We start from the raw sequence: 26,417 nt of genomic DNA on the forward strand, positions 1-26,417 counted from the left end.
CTCAACAGTGTTACCCAGTTCCTAGATGGCCTACTTCTTCATTGCACAAATGAATAACCTCAACCAAATTCCAAAGACTGGTGACATCCAGTGGAAGCGGTAGGAACTGAAAACAGGTTCCTAAGAAATATAATTTGCCAATGAGTACTCTGTGAACAGACAGAGACCAACATAAAAATAATTCTGAACGGTTAGTCCTCTGGGTTTTGCCTGCTACATAAGTTCTGTTATACTCACAGACATGATTCAAACAGTTTTGGAAACTTCAGAGTATTTCCTATCCAAATCTACTAAAAATATGCATATATTATATTCCTGGCATGAGTAGCAGGAAGTTAAAATTGGGCACGCTATTTATCCAAAAGTGAAAATACCTTAACTTCTTGGATATAGGGGGCGCTATTTTAATTTTTGGATGAAAAACGTTCCCGTTTTAAACTAGATATTTTGTCACGAAAAGATGCTCGACTATGCATATAATTGACTGCTTTGGAAAGAAAACACTCTGACGTTTCCAAAACTGCAAAGATATTGTCTGTGAGTGCCACAGAACTGATGTTACAGAAAAAACCCAGATAAAAATCCAATCAGGAAGTGCCGCATTTTTTTAAACCGCCTCATGGCAATGACTCCTTATATGGCTGTGGAGGAGCTAGGAGTCAGTTTACGTTCTCCACGTTTTCCCCAAGGTGTCTGCCGTATTGTGACGTATTTGTAGGCATATCATTGGAAGATTGACCATAAGAGACTACATCTACCAGGTGGTCGCTTGGTGTTCTCCATCGCAATTATTGCGTAATCTCCAGCTGCAGTATTTTTCCGTTTGCTTCTGATGAGAAACCAACTGCCATGAATGATTTATCATCGAATAGATATGTGAAAAATACCTTGAGGATTGATTCTAAACAACGTTTGCCATGTTTCTGTCGATATTATGGAGCTAATTTGGAAAAAAGTTTGGCATTGTAGTGACTGCATTTTCGGGTTTTTTTCTTAGCCAAACGTGATGAACAAAACTGAGCTATTTCTCCTACACAAATAATCTTTTTGGAAAAAATAACATTTGCTATCTAACTGAGAGTCTCGTCATTGAAAACATCCGAAGTTCTTCAAAGGTAAATTATTTTATTTGAATGCTTTCCTTGTTTTTGTGAAAATGTTGCCTGCTGAATGCTAGGCTTAATGCTATGCTAGGCTATCAATACTCTTACACAAATGCTTGTGTAGCTTTGGTTGAAAAGCATATTTTGAAAATCTGAGATGTCAGTGTTGTTAACAAAAGGCTAAGCTTGTGTTTCAATATATTATTTCATTTCATTTGCGATTTTCATGAATAGGAAGCGTTGTGTTATGGTAATGAGCTTGAGGCTATGATTACGCTCCCGGATACGGGATTGCTCCACGCTAGAGGTTAAGAAGTTTACCTCTCTATAGCGTCCCACCTGGCCAACATCCAGTGAGATTGCAGAGCGCCAAATTCAAATACAGAAATCCTCATCATAATAATTCAGAAAAGATACAACTATTTTACATAGGTTTAAAGATTCACTTCTTGTGAATCCAACCACGGTGTCAGATTTCAAAAATGCTTTATGGCGAAAGCATACCTTACAATTATTTGAAAACATAGCCCAGCAGAAAAATCATTACAAACTGTGACCAGCCAAGTACAAGAGTTACACAAGTCAGAAATAGAGAGAAAATTAATCACTTACCTTTGATGATCTTCATATGGTTGCACTCAGAAGACATTCATTTATTCAATTAATGTTCCTTTTGTTTGATAAAGTGTCTTTATATCCAAAAACCTCAGTTTGGTTCGCACGTTTTTTTCTTCAGTAATCTTCAGTAATCCACAAACGCAGTCACAACAGGCAGACAAAACAATCCAAATAGTATCCATAAAGTTGGTAGAAACATTTCAAACGATGTTCATAATCAATCCTCAGGTTGTTTTTAGCCTAAATAATCGATAATATTTCAAACGGACAATAACGTTGTCGATATAAAAGGTCAACAAGAAAGGCACTCTCTCGGTCGCACACATGAAAAAGCTCTGTGACACCGCACGGTCCACTCATTCAGACTGCTCTTACTCCCTCATCTTTCAGAATACAAGCCTGAAACAATTTCTAAAGACTGTTGACATCTAGTGGAAGGCATAGGAACTACAATTTGAGTCATAAGTCAATGTAATGGCATTGAATAGAAAACTACAAAAATTAACAAATCCTACTTCCTGAATGGATTTTTCTCTGGTTTTCGCCTGCCGAATCAGTTATGTTATACTCACAGACTCTATTTTAACAGTTTTGGAAACGTTAGTGTTTTCTATCCAAATCTACCAATTATATGCATACCCTATCTTCTGGGCCTGAGTAGAAGGCAGTTTAATTTGGGCATGCTTTTCATACAAAATTCCAAATGCTGCCCCCTATCCCAGAGAAGTTTATGAAGGAAAACAATTTAGAATCCTCCAATCCTCTTATGCTGTAGCCTTCTCCCGACCATCACGTTGTACAGCTCCATATTTTCCAACACTGAGGGTTTCATTTTTTTGTTTTTCTCAGAATAGAAACACCATAATATTCATCAAATGTATTCAGCCAAATTTCTTAAAATCAATCCCATGTACTATGTTATTACATAAAAGGTTTTAAATTCTCTAGTAAGGCCAATATGGGAGACTATCAAGTACTTCTCAAAGATGCCCTCTGGTTGTCAAACTAGCACTAACTTGCATTAACGTAAAACATTTCTGACAATTAAATACGTGCCATAGAATGCTGCAGCAGCCCGCAAGGTTTTTTCTGCAGTATGACGCAACCTTTAAAGGAGGAACCACTGTACCAACAACCCATCTTGACCACCAATGTCTGTTTGATGTCACAAAGCTGTCCAGTACTTTAAAAATATCCTCTCCTGTTGTTCTGGTTTCCAGTGGTTAGCAGAAGAGGATTTCTTCCTTATTTGATCCCCCATAAACGTAATGGACATTATACCAGGAGCTGTGCCACTCCCGCCACGTCTGTTGACTCATCCAGCTGTAATGGATAGAATTCACTGGCTTGTATGCGAAGCAGTAATTGTTTCAAAACATCTCCTGCTATGTCCCTGATGCTACCTAAGACAGGGATTTTTTACTAGGATTAAATGTCAGGAATTGTGAAAAACTGAGTTAATGTATTTGGCTAAGGTGTATGTAAACTTCCACTGTAATTTCTTGGGTCACCCCAAAATGTTTATTTTCATTTTACCTGAATCGTTCTTTTTGTATCCACTTTACCATAACCTCACATAAATGTCTGCACACACAAATTAATAGTGATTCCTCATTATATATTGTCCAATTTTCTGGCTTCTGTGATATGCTGTATTCTTGAGGCATAACACAGTTCTATTGTATGGCATGATCACATGAAATTCTAACTATCCTGACCTTAACCCTAACCCCACAAACCAAGTTTTCCCTACTAAATGGTGACAGAATGAGGAGACATTCTGTTTCTATTCAATGCAATTCAGTTCAGTGGTGGTCCTGTGTGGCTCAGTTGGTAGAGCAACAATGGTGTCACGCTCGGTATGAGAGACGGACCAAGGCTCAGCGTGATTAAAGTTCCACATCTTTTACTAAAGAGAATCTTCCAAACAAAACAATAAACAAACAACGAAACGTGACATCGGTGGTGCTACATGCACATACACAAAACAATATCCCACAACCCAGGTGGGAACAATGGAGAACTTAAGTATGATCCCCAATTAGAGACAACGACAATCAGCGGCCTCTAATTGGGAACCATACAACAAAACAATCATAGAAATAGGAAAACTAGAACACCCCCCTAGTCACACCCTGACCTACAACACCATAGAGAACTCCGAGGGCTCTCTGTGGTCAGGGCGTGACAAATGGACTGTTATGGATCGTGAGCTCGTATCCCGCTGGGGCCACCCACATGAAAATGCATGCACACATTACTGTAAGTCGCTTTGGATAAAAGCGTCTGCTAAATATTATTGATGAAGATGCAGAATAATTTGTGATTTTATCTGAACTTTCCTTAACATTGTACCTGTTGTGGCACTGATATTTATTTTTTCCCCCATAGCTGGAATACACTGCCCGGCTGGATTTCCTCTGGCGTGTCCAGGCCAAGGAGGAGATCAACGAGATGAAGGAGCTCCGGGAACACAACGAGAACATGCTCCGGAATATTCTGCCAAGTCACGTTGCCCGCCATTTCCTGGAGAAGGATCGGGATAATGAGGTCAGCTGGAATTATTCCTACCTTATTTTTGTCTGATAGACTGTTCGGGATATGTTCAACTTAATAATGTACCGTATTTATGGTATTTTTAATAACTAATGACTTGTGTGGTCCTGTTTAGCTCAGTTGGTAGAGCATGGTGTTTGCAATGCTAGGGTTGTTGGTTCATTTCTTGATGGGGCCACTCATATGAAAATATATGCAGAGCATTGCTGTAAATTGCTTTTGAAATATTATTTCAGTATTGGGGTCATACACAACCCAGTTTCATTTGTTTTACCTCTACTTGAACCAAACTCAAGTTACGTTACATTTGTGATTTGGAGCATGAAGAGGAGTTTTCACTTCTTTACTCAACCAAAATGACACTATTGACATATTTACCTATCAAGAGCTGTCGTCAAATATTCATCACAATTGGTTCCATAAACCTCAATGTATGCTAAGTACATATGCCCATTGAGAGCCGTAATTGATTTTCCGACAAACTTCAGACCGAAACGCAGAAAAGGGTGGCGGTGGTCTGAACTGTCAGCCTTCAGGATGCTTTCACGAAGTGCAGAGAGAGTAGATTCAGTCAGCCTGAAATCTTTATAAAACAAGACACACTTTTATTCATGTTTCCTTCTTTTAATTTCATGGTAGTAACATGTTAGTTGGTGGGAGATAACCCATTATTCCACACATCCCCATATATGAGTCAGGGACTCAGTGTTGAAGGCTTCCGAATGTGAAAGGAAAGTTTTGAAGAAGATACGTTTTTATTTATTTACAGGGTTTACCTCTGAATTCACTCTTGAATTTTAACCTTAAAACACATACAAAAAATACATATAAACACATACAACCTGGTCTTAGAGCGTTTAATATAATTCTGTATGTAAATCTGTGACACTCCATTTAATATGATATTCTATGTTTCATATGGTTACATAAGATGGTTACTTAAGGCAAAAACGAAAGAAGGGCGATTGGCATTTCAGCTATTTAGCACATTTTCAACTGCTTACTACTTTTTAGCTACTTTGCAGATACTTAGCATGCTAGATAACCTTAACCTTAAACCTTTTAGCTAACCCTTCCCCTTTAACCTAACCCCTAGCCTAGTTAAAGTTATCGAGCTAGCTAACGTTACCGACCTAGCCACCTAGCTAGAATTCTTAACGTATCATACATTTAGCAAATTCGTAACATATTGTTTGTTTTCCAGATTTGTAACATATTGTATGTTTTGTAAATTTGTAACATATAATAAAATGTAGTGTCTCGGATTTACATACAGAATCATACAACATGCTCTGAGACCCGGTTTGTAGTCAAAGAAGCAGTGGAAATTTGAACATGAAAATATTGGTTTGGCAAACTCAATCAAAAAAGCTAATCGAAACCTCTACAACACACAAAGGTTATAACATTCTGGATATGGCAATATATAGATAACATTTGGTTATGATCAGTTTGTATAGGCTACTTCCCACAGTCAAATTCAGCATGGGTCAACAACAGGGATCATCAACTAGATTCAGCCGCGGGCTGATTTTTTTCTTGAGCGGATGGTTGGGGGGCCGGAACAGAATAAAAAATGATTTGTAGACTGCAAGTTAACTGCAAGAATCCCACACAGATATATATAATATTTGTCTAAAACATAATCATTTAAAACCTTGCTTAAATTTATATACGATCACATCTCTCGATTATGCGTGGAAATACTTGGGAACAGATTTCCAAAATTAAAATAAATTGGAGCTGATTTCCTGGTGATTTTACAGTATTTTATGTCCAACAATGAACATTTTAAATAAAAAAATAAACAAATGACGGAGTTTTTTGCTCTGAATACTTTGGTTGGGGGGCCAAATAAAATCACCCACGGGTGGCAGTTGACGAACCCTGGTCTACAATATTGCTACATTGTTAAAGTATTGGGACACAGCCAAAGCACCGTTCTGTTACCAAGCTTCTCCGGTTAAGATATATTACAGTATTACAGTCTGACATCAAACATTAACAACAAGACACGTCGCCGTATATCTGCCTCAAAACAGATCTTAGCCACTGCTTCCAACCACAGTTAAATCTTCTTTACCAGTTTGCTTTATTTTAACGGATGGCCTAATTTCAATGTTTAGTGGCTGATGAGCACTGAGACGTTTTATCTCTACTTTTTCTTCATAACGCACATTTTTAAAATGATAAGATAATCAACATGATTTGTGTTTCATGGTATCTTTTCAGCTACTGTAAGTTGACACACATCAGTCCAATCAAAGTTACCGGAGAAAATATGTTGATTTATCTGTGACCAATGACCTTGAGCCTTCTTGGACTGGCACTGCCAAGGGCCACCCAAGCGGGCAGAAGCTGCCTGGTCCTCAGTCAGCTTTCCCAGTAGGTGCTGCTGTGTTGTTAGTGACATCACCCTTAAGCAAATCACACGAAAACAGAGAAGATCAACAACGCCAACGGTCTGTGGTTTCTCTGGCTGCCCAGAAGGCATGGAGGGAGGCTGAAACAGCTGCATTCTGAAGCTGCCTTACTCAAAGACAATTTACCGAAACAATAATATTATATGGGGAGTTGAGTATGCTTCTTTATTATCAGAATTCAATGATTTTGTGTACATTATTTGCTAACTGGTATGATATAATATTGTGCTGCGAGTGAATGTCAGAATTATATGCAAAACAGAGGCATTTGCTGGATAGTGGTTGCTCTGAATGATGTGTTGCCACTGCAAAGAAGACACAATTATGTCCCAGGCGTGAAGTTTCCCCTAGATGCAAATCTACAAACCAGGGAGTCACGAATGGAACGCAATGGGTTGTTTTTATGGAGGATTGATTGATTGATAGAGAGAGAAACTATGTATCAATTAATCAGTTCAAGTCAAAAACATTTTTGGGGGTATCAGACAAATAAAATACAAATAGTTAAGTTTAATTTAGAGCAAAATGGTATAGTATATCTAAAATCCTGTATGCACAGGAGCAAAGAGCATCCACTAAAAAATTAATCTCATTAAGCCAGAGATTAATTAATTAAACCATAATTGTTCAATTGCCCACATATGAAAAATATACATATATACATAACCTGTTACTAAGTTAACACAATTATTTTACAGTACCATTGTTTAATAAGCTTGAACTTTGACCCACGACTGCATAAATGAATTGCGAATGTAGTATCATTCAAAGGACTGCTAACTTGTATAGCTATTTTTAGTCTACATATTATTCTATCTGAATGAATGCCTTGCCTACATCAACTAGCATATTTGTGATGTATTAACATTGCACCCTAGTGGTGATGATTTGACAGTACCTCATAATTTGCATCCCTGCAAAGGGCAAGGGTAAAACTAGATGAGTTGGTGAAACGGATTAGCATACGACTGGAAAGCATTGAGCTTTCCGTGCAAGTATTCAAGGAAGCACTAACTAACTTAAACTTTCATCACAGCCATGTTGATTACAAACAAAACAGCTTTGTTGCATTTTGTAACTCGGGATTACATATTCGGTTGTCGTGGAAAAGACGCATGCAGTTCAGAGCCAACCTGGATACTAAAGAAATCCTAAGGGAAATCGAATCCCGAGGGAAGTATGAACAGCTTTATGCTATGGATGTACAACATCCTCCATCGTGGAAAGATCCGGCTACCTCACAAAATAATTCTAACCCGACAGGAAAAAGAAAATGGGTAAAAGTAATGTATAATATCCCCAGGTGTAAAATAGTAAATCGCGGCTACTTCTCAGAGAATTTCGAATTATCAAGAGGAGTTAAACAAGGGTGTCCACTGTCACCATTTCTCTTCGTTATGGCCATTGAAATGTTAGCGATTAAAATCAGATCAAATAGCAACATTAGAGGATTAGAAATCCAAGGCTTAAAAACAAAGGTGTCCATGTATGCCGATGACTCAAGTTTTATATTAGCTAGATCCCTGCAATATCTCATTGAAGATCTAGATAACTTTTCTGGACTCTCTGGACTAAAACCTAATTATGATAAGTGTACAATATTACGTATTGGATCTTTTAAAAATACAAATGTTACATTACCCTGCAGTTTACCTATAAAATGGGCTACTGGTGAAGTAGACATACAAGGTATTCAGATCACAAAATATACATGAGCTCTCCACAATGAATTTCAATAGAAATGGTGTAAAAATAGACAAGATCCTGCAACCATGGAGAGGTAAATACCTGTCTATTTATGGAAGAATTGCCCTGATTAACTCCTTAGTCATATCTCAGTTTACTCACTTATGGTGCTGCCTACTCCTGATTCGTTTTTCAAATCATACAAGCAAAATATATCTTGCTTTATCTGGGACACTAAAGCAGACAAAATAAAGAGTGCCTATCTATATAATGAATATGAATTGGGTGGGTTGAGATTATCAAATATAAAAGCACTAAACCTCTCTCTAAATGCTTCACTTATTCAAAAGTTTTACTTGTACCCTAAATGGTTCTCAAATAGATTACTAAGAAAAGCTAATTTGTTGTTTAAAAAATGGCTTTTTTGCCTTTGTGCAGATTGCCATGTCTCATTTTTGATTAATTGAAAATGATACTTTTTTCAAAGTATCTCTCTTTCAAACAAGCATTGCAGAGCTGGCTACAATTTCAGTTTCATCCCCCTGAAAAGATTGAACAAATATTACAACAAATATTATAGCTGAACTCAAATGTGCTGGTTGATAAAATACCTGTATTTATGGGAAATATGTTTGATAAGGGTATTTTGTTTTTAAATGATATTGTAAATTGGGATGGTAGAGTTATGTCCTTCATGGAGTTATCAGAATTGAATGAGAATGTCTGCTCAATCCCAGAGTACAACCAATTGATTACAGCATTACCCCAAAAATGGAGGAGGCAGGTTGCAGACGGAGGAGGCAGGTAAATACTCTTTCTGCCAAATATAAGGAAACAAAACTGCCGGAGGAATAAAAGCATAGCATAAATAGGAAACTATATCAGTTTAATTAGAGGACCAGGATGTTGACAGCTGTGTCATACAGATTGCAAAATAGTTGGGAAGAGATTTTTGAAGTACCGATTCCATGGTACAGGGTTTATGAGTTGATATATATAACACGAGGCAAAATTCAAGACTTTGTGCTTTTCAGCTAAAATAATTATATAGAATTCTTGCCACCAACAAAATTTTGAATATTTGGGGCATTCAATCGTTGAAGCTCTGCAGATTTAGTTTTTACAGCTAATGCCGGTTTTCCTGAGCCTGAGGCCGTGCAGGTGTTTGTACACGTGCATATACACACACTCTCATCAAATGCACACGTGCACAAACACGGACGGACACACAGTGTACAGCACTCAAACATATTCAGTTGACCTTGCTGTTATGATTTTTGTTGTCCTTGTTGTTTTTTGCATGATTGTTTTCTGTTTTCCTTTGTCTTTCTCTTTTGTTCATTTTGTTGGTCGTTGGTGCATGGTGGGGGGTATTGGGGGTGGGGAATGGAATATTTTTTTTAAATTATTATTATTATTATTTATTGATTTCTTTTGGGGGGGGGGGGTCTCGGATGGTTGAGGGACAGCTCTTGGGGAACTGTGGGGGGGGGGGGGGGGGGGGGACCTCGGAGGGCTGGATGGGAGCTTGGGCCGGTGGCTAATGGATCGCTGGTTCAGGTCCCCATTTTTTATTTATTTTTTTAGATCTGTAGACTAAGGTGGGCGTTGACCCTGGTTGCTTCTGTGTGTCGCTCTGGATGGGAGTCTGTTAGATGACTAATGTGATGTAGTTGTTGAGTGGCTTCACTGCAGGTATATTGTATGTTTTAAACATTACATAAAAAAAAATACAAAAAAGAACTAGATGTGTGACTAAGTATTGTTAATCTACAAGACTAATTTAAATTAACTTAGACCCTTTCCTGCAATCAAATTACCAAATCGCCTCATGGGTGGAATGTCATTCATATTTTTCATGATTTATAATTAATGATTACAAATCCAGTGTTTCATTGTCGAACGGTTTTGTTATATTTCAGTCTTCTTTGAAGTATATAAAATGTCATATTGGGATGCAAACTCAAAAATGAGCAAATATCTCTATATCTGACTTGGTACAGGTGTCTTATTTTTTTGAAGCCCATTACCATGTATGTGAGGTTTACACTTTTGTTTCAAAGTAGATTTGTTGAAGACTACCAAGAAACACTGTGTGACCCTGATTTAGCCCACTGCAGTAAAATGTTAACACGAGAACCAACACAGCCATTTTTTTTAGGTATGATGTGCCATTAAAATTTGACCGTTGTAAAAGTATATTTATGGAAAAATTGCTCTGATAAACTCTTTAGTCATATCTGAGTTTACTCACTTACTTATGGTGCTGCCTACTCCTGATTCATTTTTCAAATCATATGAGCAAATCACATGTCCCCTCCATCCTTGACCTTTTCCAAATAAGTGTATATAACTACCTGACGTTGTTAGAATTCCATGATATGTAATTTTCAATGGCTTTTCCCCTGCCCCTCTTTCTTTAAACATACATTGTCCGCATTTTGTTCCACAGGAGCTTTACTCCCAGTCTTACGATGCTGTGGGTGTGATGTTCGCCTCCATCCCGGGCTTTGCCGACTTCTACTCCCAAACAGAGATGAACAACCAAGGAGTGGAGTGTCTGCGCCTCCTCAACGAGATCATTGCCGACTTTGACGAGGTGGGGAACTGCAACATTGTCCTTTTCACTGTCCCGCAAAAAAGTACTTTTTTTGTAATTTGTTTTGTTTCATTGATCGTAAATGGGTTAGACAGGGTGATGAGACTATATACACTGCTCAAAAAAAATAAAAATAAAAAAGAAACACTTAAACAACACAATGTAACTCCAAGTCAATCACACTTCTGTGAAATCAAACTGTTCACTTTGGAAGCAACACTGATTGACAATAAATTTCACATGCTGTTGTGCAAATGGAATAGATGTAACGGATGTGAAACGGCTAGCTAGTTAGCGGTTGTGCGAGCTAAATAGCGTTTCAGTCGGTGACGTCACTTGCTCTGAGACCTTGAAGTAGTAGTTCCACTTGCTCTGCAAGGGCCGCGGCTTTTGTGGAGCGATGGGTAACGATGCTTCATGGGTGACTGTTGTTGTTGTGTGCCGGGTATGGGCAAGGGGACGGTCTAAAGGTTATACTGTTACATAGACAACAGGTGAAAATTATAGGCAATTAGCAAGACACCCCCAATAAAGGAGTGGTTCTGCAGGTGGTGACCACAGGCCACTTCTCAGTTCCTATGCTTCCTGGCTGATGTTTTGGTCACTTTTTAATGCTAGCGGTGCTTTCACTCTAGTGGTAGCATGAGACGGAGTCTACAACCCACACAAGTGGCTCAGGTAGTGCAGCTCATCCAGGATGGCACATCAATGCAAGCTGTGGCAAGAAGGTTTGCTGTGTCTGTCAGCGTAGTGTCCAGAGCATGGAGGCGCTACCAGGAGACAGGCATGGGGTTTGTATACCACTTTGAAGGTGCTAAATATTTTTTATTGTGAAACAAACAAGAAATAAGACAAAAAAACGGAAAACTTGAGCGTGCATAACTTTTCACCCCCCCCCTCCCCCCCAAAGTCAATACTTTGTAGAGCCACCTTTTGCAGCAATTACAGCTGTATGTCTTGGCACATCTAGCCACTGGGATTTTTGCCCATTCTTCAAAGCAAAACAGCTCCAGCTCCTTCAAGTTGGATGGGTTCCACTGCCGTACAGCAATCTTTAAGTCATACCACAGATTCTCAATTGTATTGAGGCCTGGGCTTTGACTAGGCCATTCAAGACATTGAAAGGTTTCCCCTTAAACCTCTCAAGTCTTGCTTTAGCAGTATGCTTAGGGTCATTGTCCTGCTGGAAGGTGAACCTCCATCCCAAACTCAAATCTCTGGAAGACTGAAACAGGTTTCCCTCAAGAAGTTCCCTTTATTTAGCGCCATCCATACTTTCTTAAATTCTGACCAGTTTCCCAGGCCCTGCCGATGAAAAACATTCCCACAGCATGATGCTGCCGCAACCATGCTTCACTGTGGGGATGGTGTTCTCGGGGTGATTTGAGGTGTTTGGTTTGCTCCAGACATAGCATTTTCCTTGATGGCCAAAAATATCAATTTTAGTCTCATCTGACCGGAGTACTTTCTTCCATATGTTTGGGGAGTCTCCCACATGCCTTTTGGCAAACACCAAAAGTGTTTGCTTATTTTGTTCTTTAAGCATTGCCTTTTTCTGGCCACACTTCCATAAAGCCCAGCTCTGTGGAGTGTACAGCTTAATAAGGTGTTCCTATGGACAGATACTCCAATCTTTGCTGTGAGCTTTGCAGCTCCTTCAGGGTTATCGTTGGTCTCTTTGTTGCCTCTCTGAGTAATGTCCTCCTTGCCTGATTCGTGAGTTTTGGTGGGCGGCCCTCTCGTGGCAGGTTTGTTGTAGTGCAATAATATTTCCATTTTGTTAATAACAGATTTAATGGTGCTCCGTGGGACGTTCAAGGTTTCAGATTGTTTTTTATAACCCAACCATGATCTGTACTTCTCCACCACTTTGTTCCTGACCTGTTTGGAGAGCTCCTTGGTCTTTATGGTGCCGCTTGCTTGGTAGTGCCCCTTTCTTAGTGGTGTTGCAGACTCTGGGGCCGTTCAGAACAGGTGTATATATACAGAGATTATGTGACCGATCATGTGACACTTAGATTGCACACAGGTGGACTTTATTTAACTAATTATGTGACTTCTGAAGGAAATTGGTTGCACCAGATCTTATTTAGTGGCTTTTTGAAACAAGTCATTTTTTAAATTTTGAATTCACCAATTTGGACTAATTTGTGTACAGTATGTCCATTACATGAAAAACAATGTTTAATCAATTTAAATTGCAGGTTGGTATGCAACAACATTGGAAAACGCAAAGGGGGATGAATACTTTTGCAAGGCATTGTATTTGAGAATGCTATTCATTGACTACATGTCAGCGTTCAACACCATATTGCCCTCAAAGCTCATCACTAAGCTAAGGACCCTGGGACTAAACAACTCCCTCTGCAACTGAATCCTGGACTTCCTGACGGGCCGCCCCCCAGGTGGTAAGGGTAGGTAACAAAATATTTGCCATGCTGATCAACACAGGGGCCCTTCAGGGGTGTGTGCTCAGTCTCCTCCTGTACTCCCTGTTCACCCATGACTGTATGGCCAAGCACGACCACAACGCCATCATTAAGTTTGCCGACGACACAACAGTGGGCCTGATCACCGAAAACAATGAGACAGCCTATAGGGAGGAGGTCAGAGACCTGGCAGTGTGGTGCCAGGATAACAATAGTGGACTACTGGAAAAGGAGGCCCGAACACGCCCCAATTCTCATCGACGGGGATATAGTGGAGTAGGTTGAGAGCTTCAAGTTCCTTGGTCCACCAACAAACTGTCATGGTCCAAACACACCAAGACAGTCGTGAAGAGGACACAACAACGCCTACTCCCCCTCAGGAATGAAAAGATTTGGCATGAGTCCTCGCTAGTCAAACTATCAAAATAAGCAGGGAAGGCCAGCGACTCAAAAATGTTGTTGGGATTTTGCAGTTGACAGTTGTGCTAGTCAGATGCAATGGTATGAAATGTTTTAAATTAAAGGTATCACTCTGCTTCAACAGAGTACAAAAATTAGTTTGAGATCTTTCACTAAACTATTCATATCGTTTTACAGAGAATTCTGGTGGAATGGGTGGTATCTGACAATGAGATTCTGTTCTAAATCTGCCATAGAACCGTGTTATTCACGGACGGTGTCAATGTCACCAAACGAGGCCAGAACAAGACACAAACCAGCTGCAGTCGACTAATAACTCGCCTCTTTGGACAGGAATAGACGTGCCTTTTCCCGACTTGAAACTTGCCCCAAGATACAGCACATACTTAGGTAGCAGCTGCAAAGCTGCACAGTGGATGGATGAAGAAACACTTTTATGTGATATGGCATTGCTTTATAAGTTGCTAATGGGTTGTTTGGTATAATGAGTTGCTTACTCTGTCAATCAATCACGCGATTGATTGACCAAATCTTGTTTACCCTTTGGTGTAGTGATGCGATATTGAGCACAGTTAATTAACAATGGACTACTTGTGTTTCTTCTCTCCCCTGTTTGTCTTTGTGTTTGTGTAGCTGCTTGGTGAGGAACGTTTCCAGGACATTGAGAAGATTAAGACTATCGGCAGCACATACATGGCAGTCTCCGGACTGTCACCAGAAAAACAAGTGAGCAAAATCAACATTTTGTGGTTTAGTAATTCGTGGCCATATCCTGACTTGCATAAAAGCTATATATTAACACTGACACCATTGATTTGTGCTGTTACCTTGTACATGCTGTATGTGTAGGTGCAGTACAAAGATATGGACAAATTGTGCACAAGGTGTAACAAGACATAAAACGCAGAACTTGACCCTTATTTCTAAAGAGGGGGTATTTTATCTGTACATCATCATGTGTGGCATAATTCTGACCCCATTTGACACTGGTAACACGATAATCTCAATCTGTGATTCAGTTTGCACTGTCAATCTGGTTTGCGTTCTCTCTGATGTCACTCTGATTCTTAGCAATGTGAGGACAAGTGGGGTCATCTGTGTGAGCTGGCCGACTTTGCCATCGCCCTGAATGAGAGCATCCAAGAGATCAACAAGCACTCCTTCAACAACTTTGAGCTAAGAATTGGTAAGAAATCCCAAGTGCTCCCTCCCTGGCAACAACTCAAAATGAATAGACTATGAAAGTGTTTGAAATTCATTAACACACTGTAGTTTTGTCTCTAGGTGGAGCTAACTCTTCTACAACTCTCACTCGTCTTTCTTCTCGATTTCCCTTCTCCGCTCAATCATCTCATATTCCTATTTTTCTTCCTCTTCCTCCTTTTCCATCCCCTTCTCTTCATTTTCGTCATCTTCCCCGTCCTTCTTTTTCGCAGGCATGGCACATGGCTCGGTGGTGGCGGGTGTGATAGGCGCCAAGAAGCCCCAGTACGACATCTGGGGCAAAACAGTGAACCTGTCGAGCCGCATGGACAGCACAGGCGTGAGTGGCAAGATCCAGGTGCCTGAGGACACCTACCTGATCCTGAAGGAGCGAGGCTTCGCCTTTGAGTACCGTGGCGAGATCTACGTGAAGGGCATCAGCGAGCAGGAGGGCAAGATCCGCACACACTTCCTGATGGGCCGTGTGCAGCCCAACCCGCTCATCATGCAGCCGCGCAAGCTCCAGGGCCAGTACTCGCTGGCAGCCGTGGTGCTGGGCCTGGTCCAGTCACTCAACCGACAAAAGCAGAAGCAGATCCTGAACGAGAACAACAACTCGGGCATCATGAAGGGCCATCACCACTACAACAGGAGGACGTTGCTGGCCCCTGGGGGGGCAGAGGTTGGCCATGCCGAAGTGGCAGATAAGACTGAGTTGCCCTGAAGAGGCCCGCTGCAAAAAGGCAGGGAGGGAGGGGACTTGACAGGACTGTGCTTTCTGTTTTCATCCGCCTTCATTGCATCGATTTGTCCATTCATCCATCTGTCCAGCCATCAATCTATCTATCCTTCTGACAATTCAATGTTCTGCCTACTATACCCCCTAACCCCTTGCCTGGTGTCAATGTTTCTGTTTTGTATTTATTTTATATAAGAGAACACAATAAAGGAGTTAAATTTTTTATAGATAACTTGTGTCTGGTGACTTTTTTATTTTGTCAGTGCTTGACATTCATACAACAATCCTTGCCCTTGCAGTTTATTTTCTGCTCAGACGTAAGTAGCTGGACCGTGTGTTAGAGCCGGACTGGATTGTGAACCTGCATGACACCCATCTCCCAGGAGTGTTGTCTACGGAGACAGGCATTTAGAGTTGCAAAAATCTGTTACCTTTGCTAAAATTCCCCCTCCCTACCCTTTGCCAAAATTTTCAGGTTTTCAATGTGTCTGACAATGGTGGTAAGATCAAAACATCACTTCAATAGAAAATATAAACATTTACAAGTTGGCATGTTGGAGTTTATTATTTTATCCCTGTTTATACCTGGTTCTAACTGGTAACCTTTCCTGATCTTTCCTGGTCCACATTCTGATTGTGCCTGTTAGCACCAGGTTTAAAAGGGGCTCTAAATATCATCTCCTAATCTACACAAAACATCCTAATTGTTTTGACTGCTTTGAGAGCTTTTAAAAACACACATTCTATCTGCTGCAATGGGGCTAACTGATCTAGGATCAATCACTTCATTGAAAATTAGTTTAGAGGCGTAGAGTGCAAGAGGCTGCTGCTGACTGAGCCACCTATTGGATAGATGAGTTCCGTTTGTGCTATGTCTCTGATAATAGTGAGGCATTAGTTCATTGTGATGAGGGAAATTAACAACTCAAATGAGTCCTGTGAGAATCACCTCCCAACCCACTGGGCACACACTGGTTGAATCAACATTGTTTCCACGTCATTTCAATGAAACAACGTTGAACCAATGTGGAATAGACATTAAATTGTCTGTTTCCCAGTGGGAAATAACTATTTTGATTGTATTCAACATTCTAGCACTAGAGGAGTGCACAGGTAACATTATTCTCAGCTCAATGATAATAAAAGTATTGTTGATAGTCAGCTTTGCAAAAATCCCTTATAATCCTGTTTACATGGATACATCTGAAATGAGGCTACCTGATGGGATTTAAATAAATGAAGAAATTCGGCAATCAAAATCAATGCTCTACCACAGTGAACATGTTCATTTTGCGAAGGCTATTTGATTCTGGACATAAAACTTTTGTATGTGAAAACTATTTGTAAGATGCATACTTTCAGTTTTTCTGAATATACTTCACTCATGCATAAGAGGGAGGCTTGCGCTACTGAAGCTGGCACATGCGCAAATCAAATACACTGCTGGAACACCGATTAATATACTGTTTACATGTCCTAATAATTTTAAAGATTAACCAGGTGTTTTAATCAGCGTATGCTTATTTCAATTTTGAAATTACGCCGATTTAGGGTTATTTCAATATTCGGAAAACTGCCATAATCAGTTTAATATCGAATTATTAGTGTGCATGTAAATGTACTCCATGATTGTAAGCTTATTGATGAAGGTTTGCTGGCTAAGGTTATTGCAGTCCGAGTGTCTACGGTTCAATCTCAAGTGGCTCCTTTATTATGGTCTATTTTCACAGTTTGTAGTTAAGTGTTAACTCCAAGTGTAATACAGTATTTTACTAAATACACAGATATTTATAATGATGGGGAGCAGATACCAGTTTATTTTCTCCTGTAGCACTGAAGTATTCTGAAGGGGGACCCTAACTATTCCACTAGATGGCAGTAGATGATCACTCCAATGCCCTCTCTTACATCCCAAATGTTCTGTTTTCCACAAGCTACAGCTGACAGAGAAGGGACCTGAGGAGTAGATACACTTGCTTCAGCTAACCAAAGTCCTGGTGAGCAGCTAATTAGTCGAATCAGGTCGATCTCTCTCAGGTCAATCAATCTCAATCTCTCCAGAACCAGGATTGGGCTGCCCAGTTCTAGATCAAATTAGGCTACTTAATAATGTGATATTATTAAGTAGCGTAAGTATGGCAATGGTACACACTCCTCTCACTAAAAAGCCCATAAAGCCTTGTTCAAACGTACCTTGTGTTTTCCCATCCCTCTGAATCCATCAAGTGAGTCACTCCTCTGAATGACTATAGCCGTGGTTACACCTTGCATTGATTGCTGTTACTTACAACGTCATTCTAGTCACATTAGCGCACGTTGGCAACAACTGTCCCGGTATTGGGATCTTAAGAGGTTAAAGGTCAACATCCCCATACTGTTCACATTTCTGTCATGTAAATGTTGTAGCTTAAACAATGTATATGGGAAATATCCAGTATTTTCTTCATTACCATGCTGATGATTTCAAATTTTATTGGATTCATTTTAATCGGTTAAAGACATTGAATACATGTTGTTGAATATATTTACTACATTTAGTGTGGGGGTTTTTTCTCTGAAAAGTATGTTTATTTTAAAGTTATATGATTTAGTTCATGTAGATACATTTCAATGTTGTTTAACACACAGTAACCAAAAACCTGAACATGTTTGCATATTCATACAGAATTGTTTGCCAGAAGTTCACAAGTTGTCACAAAATGTATCGCAACAGTTTGCCCCAAAACTAATTTGGCACAACTGTTTTCCAGAAGCCTGTTTTCTCGGTAAGGGATCACATTTAGTTAAGTTTAGTATGTCCTAGTGTCACGGCCGTCCTCCTCTTCATCTGAAGAGGAGAGGCGAGATGGATCTGAGGACCAATACGCAGCGTGGTAAGTGTCCATGGTGAATCTTTAATAAAGAAAGACTGAACACTATGCAAAAGAGTAACAAAAACAATAAACCAAATACGACCGTGAAGCTACAAAATGAGACCTGTGCTGACACAAGCCATTAACATAGACAATCACCCACAAACAAACAGTGCAACCCAGGCTACCTAAGTATGATTCTCAATCAGAGACAACTAATGACACCTGCCTCTGATTGAGAACCATACTAGGCCGAAAACATAGAAATGCCCCAAAACATAGAAAAACAAACATAGACTGCCCACCCAACTCACGCCCTGACCATACTAAATAAATACAATACAAAGGAAATAAAGGTCAGAACGTGACACCTAGCATGCAATGACTAAATCAAGCTTGTGACTCTACAAAATTGTTGGATGCATTTTCAGTTTGTTTTGGTTGCGTTTCAGATTATTTTGTGCCCAATGGAATTTAATGTTAAATAATGTACTGTGTCATTTTAGAGTCACTCTTATTGTAAATAAGAAAACAATATGTTTAAGTGGCTCCAAACGTTAACCTTGTGTCTTTATTGACCTTTTATTTCAAAATTTGCACTCACAAGGGTCTGACAGTGTCAGTCCAACACACACAAACACTCCATCATTTGCTCACTCACACATAATATGCACATACATTTATACTGACTCTACACACACCCACTCACATACAAGCTGCTGCTACTCTGTTATTCTGCTGCCACTCCAGTGTAAATATGACATTCCCTGTATATACAATGCTTAATTACTTACCTTATTTCCTATTCTCATTTCTCATGTTTTTTCTAGTAATACGTTGTTATTGATTATTGCCTTGTTGGGTTTTCAGTTTGCAAGAAAGGCATTTCACTGTACTTGTGCATATGACATTGAAAATTGAAACTAATATTGACATTTAACCTGCGAATGAACTTTTATATATAAATGAAAACATCCCCAAACAGCAAAATCTTTCATGTAAGTTTAAAATATAAACATAAATTGATGTCCATTTGATACATTTATGAGGTATAAAATATAGAAATGTAGTGTTCAGCAGTTATCAAACTACATACGGTAACTAGGTACTACATCATTTGGGTTCAGTAGCTATCCGTTTTGAGCAAGTGATAGCTAATTGTATTGTTAACATGACAAGCAAATCTGCAGATACTGAGAGTGAACATGTATCCAAATTGAAAGTGATTTGGTACAATGAACAAGTGACTGTGAATTTGTTTGTTGTACTCAGTCAATTGAAAATGTGCTTACAGTTTTGAAATATGAGCATTGTGATCTGTTTTGATTTTGTGCTTAGACTTGTGAAAATGTATCACATACTTGTGCACCAAAGTGTTTGAAAAAGAAGGCTCCAAGAAGTCCAGACAACTGCTTGTTGATTCCCCATTGGGGCATGTGAATGCTCTGGTTGTCTAAGCCTACCTCTAACCAGTTACAATTAGGAGCCCATCAACCATCAGCAGACAATTAAGTATGCTAAGTTGAGAGCCTTTGAGAAGGTCTTTAAGATCAATCAAATGTATTTATAAAGCCCTTTTTACATTAGCCGATGTCACAAAGTACTATACAGAAACCCAGCCTAAAACCCCAAACAGCAAGCAATGCAGATGTATGTCACGGGTGTCATTGGAAGTAGACCAAGGTGCAGCGTTGTGAGAGTACATTTTCTTTTATTTAAATAAAATGTCACCAACAAAACAAGAAATAACAAAACAACCGTGAAGCTTAACAGGGCTAAGTGCCACAAACAAAGTTAACTACCCACACTGAAAGGAGGCAAAAAGGGCTACCTAAGTATGATTCCCAATCAGAGACCACGATAGACAGCTGTCCCTGATTGAGAACCATACCCGGCCAACACATAGAAACACAAATCATAGAAATAAAGGACATAGAATGTCCACCCAAATTACACCCTGACCAAACCAAAAAGAGGCTCTAAGGTCAGGGCGTGACAATGTAGAAGCACGGTGGCTAGGAAAAACTCCCTAAAAAGGCAGGAACCTATGAAGAAACCTAGAGAGGAACCAGGCTCTGAGCGGTGGCTAGTCCTCTTCTGGCTGGGCCGGGTGGAGATTATAACAGTACATGGCCAAGATGTTCAAACGTTCATAGATGACCAGCAGGGTCAAATAATAATAATAATAATCACAGTGGTTGTAGAGATTGCAACAGGTCAGCAGCTCAGGAGTAAATGTCAGTTGACTTTTCATAGCCGATCATTCAGAGTTCGAGACAGTAGAGACTGCGGAAGAGGGAGAGATTTGAAAACAGAAGTTCCGGGACAAGGTTGTACGTCCGGTGAACCGGTCAGGGTTCTGCCGCAGGCAGAACAGTTGAAACTGGAGCAGCAGCACGGCCAGGTGGACTGGGGACAGCAAGGAGTCATCAGGCCAGGTAGTCCTGAGGCATGGTCCTAGGGCTCAGGTCTTAAAAGAGAAAAAAGAGAAAGAAAGAGAGTTAAAGGGAGTGTACTGAAATTCATACAGGACACCAGATAAGACAGAAGAAATACTCCAGATATAACAGACTGATCCTAGCCCCCTGACACATAAACTTTTGCAGCATAAATACTGGAGGCTGAGACAGGAGGGGTTTGGAGATACTGTGGCCCCGTCCGACGATACCGCCCGGACAGGGCCAACCAGGCAGGATATAACCCCACCCACTTTGCCAAAGCACAGCCCCCACACCACTAGAGGGATATCTTCAAACCACCAACTTACTACCCTGAGACAGGGCCGAGTTTAGCCCACAAAGATCTCCCCCACAACACAAACCCGAGGGGGGCGCCAACCCGGATAGGAAGATCACATCAGTGACTCAACCCACTCAAGTAATGCACCCCTCCTAGGGTGGGCATGGAAGAGCACCAGTAAGCCAGTGACTCAGCCCCCGTAATAGGGTTAGAGGCAGAGAATTCCAGTGGTGAAAGGGGAACCGACCAGGCAGAGCAAGGGCGGTTCGTAGCTCAGGTGCCTTTTGGTTCACCTTCACACCCCTGGGCCAGACTACACTCAATCATAGGACCTACTGAAGAGGTGAGTCTTCAATAAAGACTTAAAAATTGAGCTCTATAGGAGAAAGCCCTACCTCCAACTGTTTGCCTTGAAAATCTAGGGTCAATAAGGAGACCTGCATCTTGTGACCGTAGCGTACGTGTAGGTATGTAGGACCAAATCAGAGCGATAGGTAGGAGCAAGCCCATGTAATGCTTTGTAGGTTAGCAGTAACACCTTGAAACCAGCCCTAGCCTTAACAGGAAGCCAGTGTAGAGAGACCACCACTGGAGTAATATGATCACATTTTGTGGTTCTAATCAAGATTCTAGTAGATGTGTTTAGCACTAACTGAAGTTTAAAGTAGAGCATTGTAGTAATCTATTCTAAAAGTGACAAAAGCATGGATACATTTTTCTGCATTATTTTTGGACAGAACGTTTCTGATGAAAAAAGCTGTCTTGAAACAGTCTTGATATGTTCGTCAAAAGAGAGAGGGTCCAGAGTAATGCCGAGGTCCTTCACAGTTTTATTTAAGACAACTGTACAACCATCAAGATTAATTGTCAGATCCAACAGAAGATTGCTTTGTTTCTTGGGACCTAGAACTAGCATCTCTGTTTTGTCAGAGTTTAAAAGAAAAACATTTGCCGCCATCCACTTCCTTATGTCTGAAACACATGCTTCTAGCGATGGCAATTTTGGGGCTTCACCATGTTTCAATGAAATGTACAGCTGTGTGTCATCCGCATAGCAGTGAAAGTTAACATTATGTTTTCGAATGACATCCCCAAGAGGTAAAATATATAGTGAAAACAATAGTGGTCCTAAATTGGAACCTTGAGGAACACCGAAATGTACAGTTGATTTGTCAGAGGACAAACTATTCACAGAGACAAACTGATATCTTTCCGACAGATAAGATCTAAACCAGGCCAGAACTTGTCCGTGTAGACCAATTTGGGTTTCCAAGAATGTGGTGATCGAATGGTATCAAAAGCAGCACTAAGGTCTAGGAGCACGAGGACAGATGCAGAGCCTACGGGACAGATGTGTGCCTGCAGGAGCAGTCATGTAATATACACTGACTCCACCAAACATTAGAAACACCTTCCTAATATTGAGTTGCACCCTCTTCTGCCCTCAGAACAGTCTTAATTCATTGGGGTATGGACTACAAGGTGTCAAAAGCGTTCCACAGGGATGCTGGCCCATGTTGACACCAATGCTTCCAACAGTTGTGTTAAGTTGGCTGGATAAACTTTGGGTGGTTGACCATTGATGACACACGCAGCTGAAAAACCAGCAGCATTGCAGTTCTTGACACAAACCTGTACTTCTGCCACCAACTACCATACCCCGTTCAAAGGCACTAAAATCTTTTGTCTTGCCAATTCATCCTCTGAATGTCACACATATACAATACATGTCTCAATTATCTCAAGGATTAAATTTTTTTTTTTAGCCTGTCTCCTCCCCTTCATCTACACCAGTGGAGGTTGGTGCCGTTTCAGAGGAGGGAGGGTGATAAAACAAATTTGAGCATGAATATTGGATGACTGTCATTCATATTCCATTCACACAGCTCAATGTTACATTGATAGGTTAATTAAGGCTACTATATGATAGAAACATTTTCCCTCTAACCATACAAGACACTCACATTTTCCATATACATACCCATCATGAGTTTTCTACAACCTAACTTTTGAATGAAAGTTTACAACATAGGTGCATAAGTCCAAAGAAATTTGAGTAATCAAGGTGACACATTGACACATTCAAAAAACTACCTTGCACAATCTTGCCTGCATCTAGCTGATCTAGGGTGTAATCATAATCATAGTCCAAGAATTGCAAACTAGAGTTTCTATGGGACAAATGCAGGTATGTTTATCCACATTTTGTTTCATTCCATTTAAGAAATGTTTTTCAACAGAATCGGAGGAATGAATACACCCCTAATCACACATAAACACAGTTCACTTTCATAGCAGCCACAAATAAACACCATCATCCCTTTACTCGTTGGATATTTCCTTCTTGCATCTACACACTCTCCTCTAATCTTTTCACTTCACTTGTGGACTTTAGTGCACAATAAATCAGTCTGTGACCAGGTGAAAAAACATTTCAGAGCCAAACCTTCATATCATAACTACTAACTGCTACACAAAGCCTACATTGTTGTCACCATATTAGCTAACGTCAAGTCAACATAGATACTATAACTAACGCGTCAGTAAACCTGCTACAATCACGCAGTACAGTGTACAGTTAGCTAGCAGTAAACAGAAATTGAAATAGAAAATAAACACAAAATATTGCTGTTTCTCTCTCTCTCTCTTGCTTCTTCATTTTAGAAGAATTGCATTTGTTCAAAACTGTTCTGCTATTGTCTTTCTCTTTTTTTAAGTCAACTACTCACCACATTTTATGAAATGTAGGTGCTAGCCAGCTGTAACTTATGCTTTCAACACTAGATTATCCTCTATTGCTTTGATTGGGAGGACAATATGTCAGTTCCTGCTGCAAGAGCATACTTATTGTGTAAGTCTATGAAAGGGGGTGAGAACCACGAGCCTCCTAGGTTTTGTATTGAAGTCAATGTACCCAGAAGAGGATGGAAGCTAGCTGTCCTTCAGCTACACCATGGTGCTACCCTACAGTGCTGTTGAGGCTACTGTAGACCTTAATAAATTATTTGGTGATGTGAATACAGTGGTTCCGCCTTTAAAAGTTGCGAGCTTACACTGCGGGATATAGAGGTAGCCAGCGTCACGGCGTCATTGCTCCAGACCACCGCAAGGGGAAGTTAGAGCACTCATTATGCATTTGGGTCCCAACGTTTTTATATGACCAATCACATTGAGTGATTCCAGTGACGAATTTGACGCGAGCCACCCATCACTGGTGACTTTCTTCAGCAAAGATGGCTGACAAAACAATACGGTGGAAGCAAATGTAAGTTATTATAATGTCATAACGAGTCAATCAAAACATTTACAATTGAAAATAATATGTTAGTTAATGTAGAGACAATCTATTGTGCATATTTTTTGCTGTTAAGTTAATTTCCCGAAAATCGCTATTTAGCATGTTTTTTTTCTCAGTCATATCCAATACCAGGTGTATCAAACTCCATTCTTCGAATGATGCTGTGTCTACATGTATGTATTACAATTATACAATTATACACTTCAACGGGGTTTACCACTCCTGGGACATCAATGATTACACATTGTAACTATGCAATAGACTAGAAACATGATTTAAGTAAAGGCTGATTTGTAATTCAAGTATACAGAAAAAAACAGTACACTTCCTATGCATATCTAACTCCCTTCATCTTCATTAATCTGAGGAGGTTCTCCCAGCCATGTGGACGATTGAGAACAGGGCAGCAAAGTTTGTTTTTCACCAGAGCGGTTTAGAGCATATTACTATTTGCCCATGAATAACCAGACCTTCATACAAACTTGCTATGCTGAATTCTTGACACACAATCGAAGGTACTGCCATATCCTGCCAGCACTCCAACAAGCGAGCCACTCAGACGGGAAATGACACGTGGAAGAGGGCGAGGAATGAGATGGGAGTAACAATCCAGCCTATTTGCTTTGAGACCGGCATAATAATGTAATGAAACAAGCAGGGAGCAGGTTTCGAACCCTCAACATTCTAGCCCGAAGTCCAGTACGCTATCAACTGTGCCCAAATGTATTAATTGGGGTTGGGTCCGATTGTGGTTAAAAACACTTTATCATTTGGAATCTTTAACATGTGGAAAAGGGAAAAAGTATTATTATTAGTTTTTCACACGCGTAGCAAGCTGTGAATTCTGCTGACAGCGTTTCTAGGATGGGCCATTAGTTGAACTATAGACTATTCAACCTTTACTAAAGAATTGTCTAATAGCCAAGTTAGGTGTGAACCCCCCTCCCCCAATTTGAGCTACAGTTGAAGTCGGAAGTTTACATACACCTTAGCCAAATACAAATACAAAATATTTCACAATTCCTGACATTTAATCCTAGTAAAAAGTCCCTGTCTCATGTCAGTTAGAATCACCACTTTATTGTAAGAATGTGAAATGTCAGAATAATAGTAGAGAGTAGGATTTATTTCAGCTTTAATTTCTTTCATTACATTCCCAGTGGGTCAGAAGTTTACATACACTCAATTAGTATTTGGTAGCATTGCCTTTAAATCATTTAACTTGGGTCAAACGTTTTGGGTAGCCTTCCACAAGCTTCCCACAATAAGTAAATTACTCCTGACAGAGCTGGTTTAATTTAATCATGTTTGTTGGCCTACTTGCTCGCACAAGCTTTTTCAGTTCTGCCAACACATTTTCTATGGGATTGAGGTCAGGGCTTTGTGATGGCCACTCCAATACCTGGACTTTGTTGTCCTTAAGCCATTTTGCCACAAATTTGGAAGTGTGCTTGGGGTCGTTGTCCATTTGGAAGACCTATTTGCGACCAAGCTTTAACTTACTGACTGATCATTTGAGATGTTGCTTCAATATATCCACATCATTTTGTTTCCTCATGATGCCATCTATTTATGAAGTGCACCAATCCCTCCTCCCCCTTCTTCCTCCAAACATAAAGATGGTCATTATGGCCAAACAGTTCTATTTTTGTTTCATCAGACTCGAGGACATTTCTCCAAAAAGTAAGATCTTTGTCCCCATTTGTCACGCCCTGACCTTAGAGAGACTTTTATGTCTCTATTTTGGTTTGG

At 40.0% G+C, this 26,417-nt stretch overlaps 1 protein-coding gene across 2 annotated transcripts in view; it reads left to right on the forward strand.

The window, feature by feature from the left end:
• Positions 1–16,008, forward strand: part of adcy8 (adenylate cyclase 8 (brain)) — a 258,557-nt gene extending 242,549 nt beyond the window's left edge. The window contains exons 13-17 of one of the 2 annotated variants that reach the window (XM_021612605.3): positions 4,113–4,271; positions 10,839–10,985; positions 14,468–14,560; positions 14,906–15,020; positions 15,271–16,008. In XM_021612605.3, coding sequence (XP_021468280.2) covers positions 4,113–4,271; positions 10,839–10,985; positions 14,468–14,560; positions 14,906–15,020; positions 15,271–15,761 — 1,005 coding nt within the window. In that variant the 3' untranslated portion in view covers positions 15,762–16,008. The remainder of the gene's footprint in view (positions 1–4,112; positions 4,272–10,838; positions 10,986–14,467; positions 14,561–14,905; positions 15,021–15,270) is intronic. The other variant, XM_021612604.3, reaches the window with a different exon arrangement.
• Positions 16,009–26,417: the final 10,409 nt, after the last annotated feature.

Source organism: Oncorhynchus mykiss, chromosome 8 (assembly GCF_057628025.1).
Source record: "Oncorhynchus mykiss isolate SJ-2025 chromosome 8, ASM5762802v1, whole genome shotgun sequence".
NCBI classification, from domain to species: Eukaryota; Metazoa; Chordata; class Actinopteri; order Salmoniformes; family Salmonidae; genus Oncorhynchus; species Oncorhynchus mykiss.